The sequence below is a fragment of the Charadrius vociferus genome, unplaced genomic scaffold (assembly GCF_000708025.1).
Source record: "Charadrius vociferus isolate BGI_N301 unplaced genomic scaffold, ASM70802v2 scaffold1324, whole genome shotgun sequence".
NCBI classification, from domain to species: Eukaryota; Metazoa; Chordata; class Aves; order Charadriiformes; family Charadriidae; genus Charadrius; species Charadrius vociferus.
The window spans coordinates 69,961-70,273 of NW_009647862.1; the positions used below are offsets into that span (position 1 = coordinate 69,961).

Consider the following 313-nt stretch of genomic DNA (forward strand, 5'->3'; position numbering starts at 1 on the left):
TAAGCCGACAGCAGGAACGAAGCCGCAGGCGACCGACCGGCCTCAGGCTTTGCCGGCTGGCTCCCGCTAGCCCTGGCCCGCTTGCCCGCTCTCCCATCCCCACAGCCCTGCCGCTCACCCTGGGGAAGTTGCCCCCGCTCTGGTGGCGCGTGGGGTCGTGCTGCACCCTGTCCAGCATCAAGTAGAGGGAGAAGACGGCCACGCAGAAGATGGCAGCTCCACACACTGTCACCTGCTTCTTCAGCTTCATCCCGGAGCGCCGCAGGGACGGACCTGCGCCGGGGCAGAGCGGTGCTGGTGACGGTGCCAGAGC

The 313-nt window shown here is 68.4% G+C and overlaps 1 protein-coding gene across 1 annotated transcript in view; it reads right to left on the reverse strand.

The window, feature by feature from the left end:
- The window catches only part of MAN2A2 (mannosidase, alpha, class 2A, member 2), an 8,848-nt gene extending 8,598 nt beyond the window's left edge, over positions 1-250 (reverse strand). The window contains exon 1 of the mRNA XM_009883047.1: positions 119-250. Coding sequence (XP_009881349.1) covers positions 119-250 — 132 coding nt within the window. The remainder of the gene's footprint in view (positions 1-118) is intronic.
- Between the last annotated feature and the right edge of the window lie 63 nt (positions 251-313).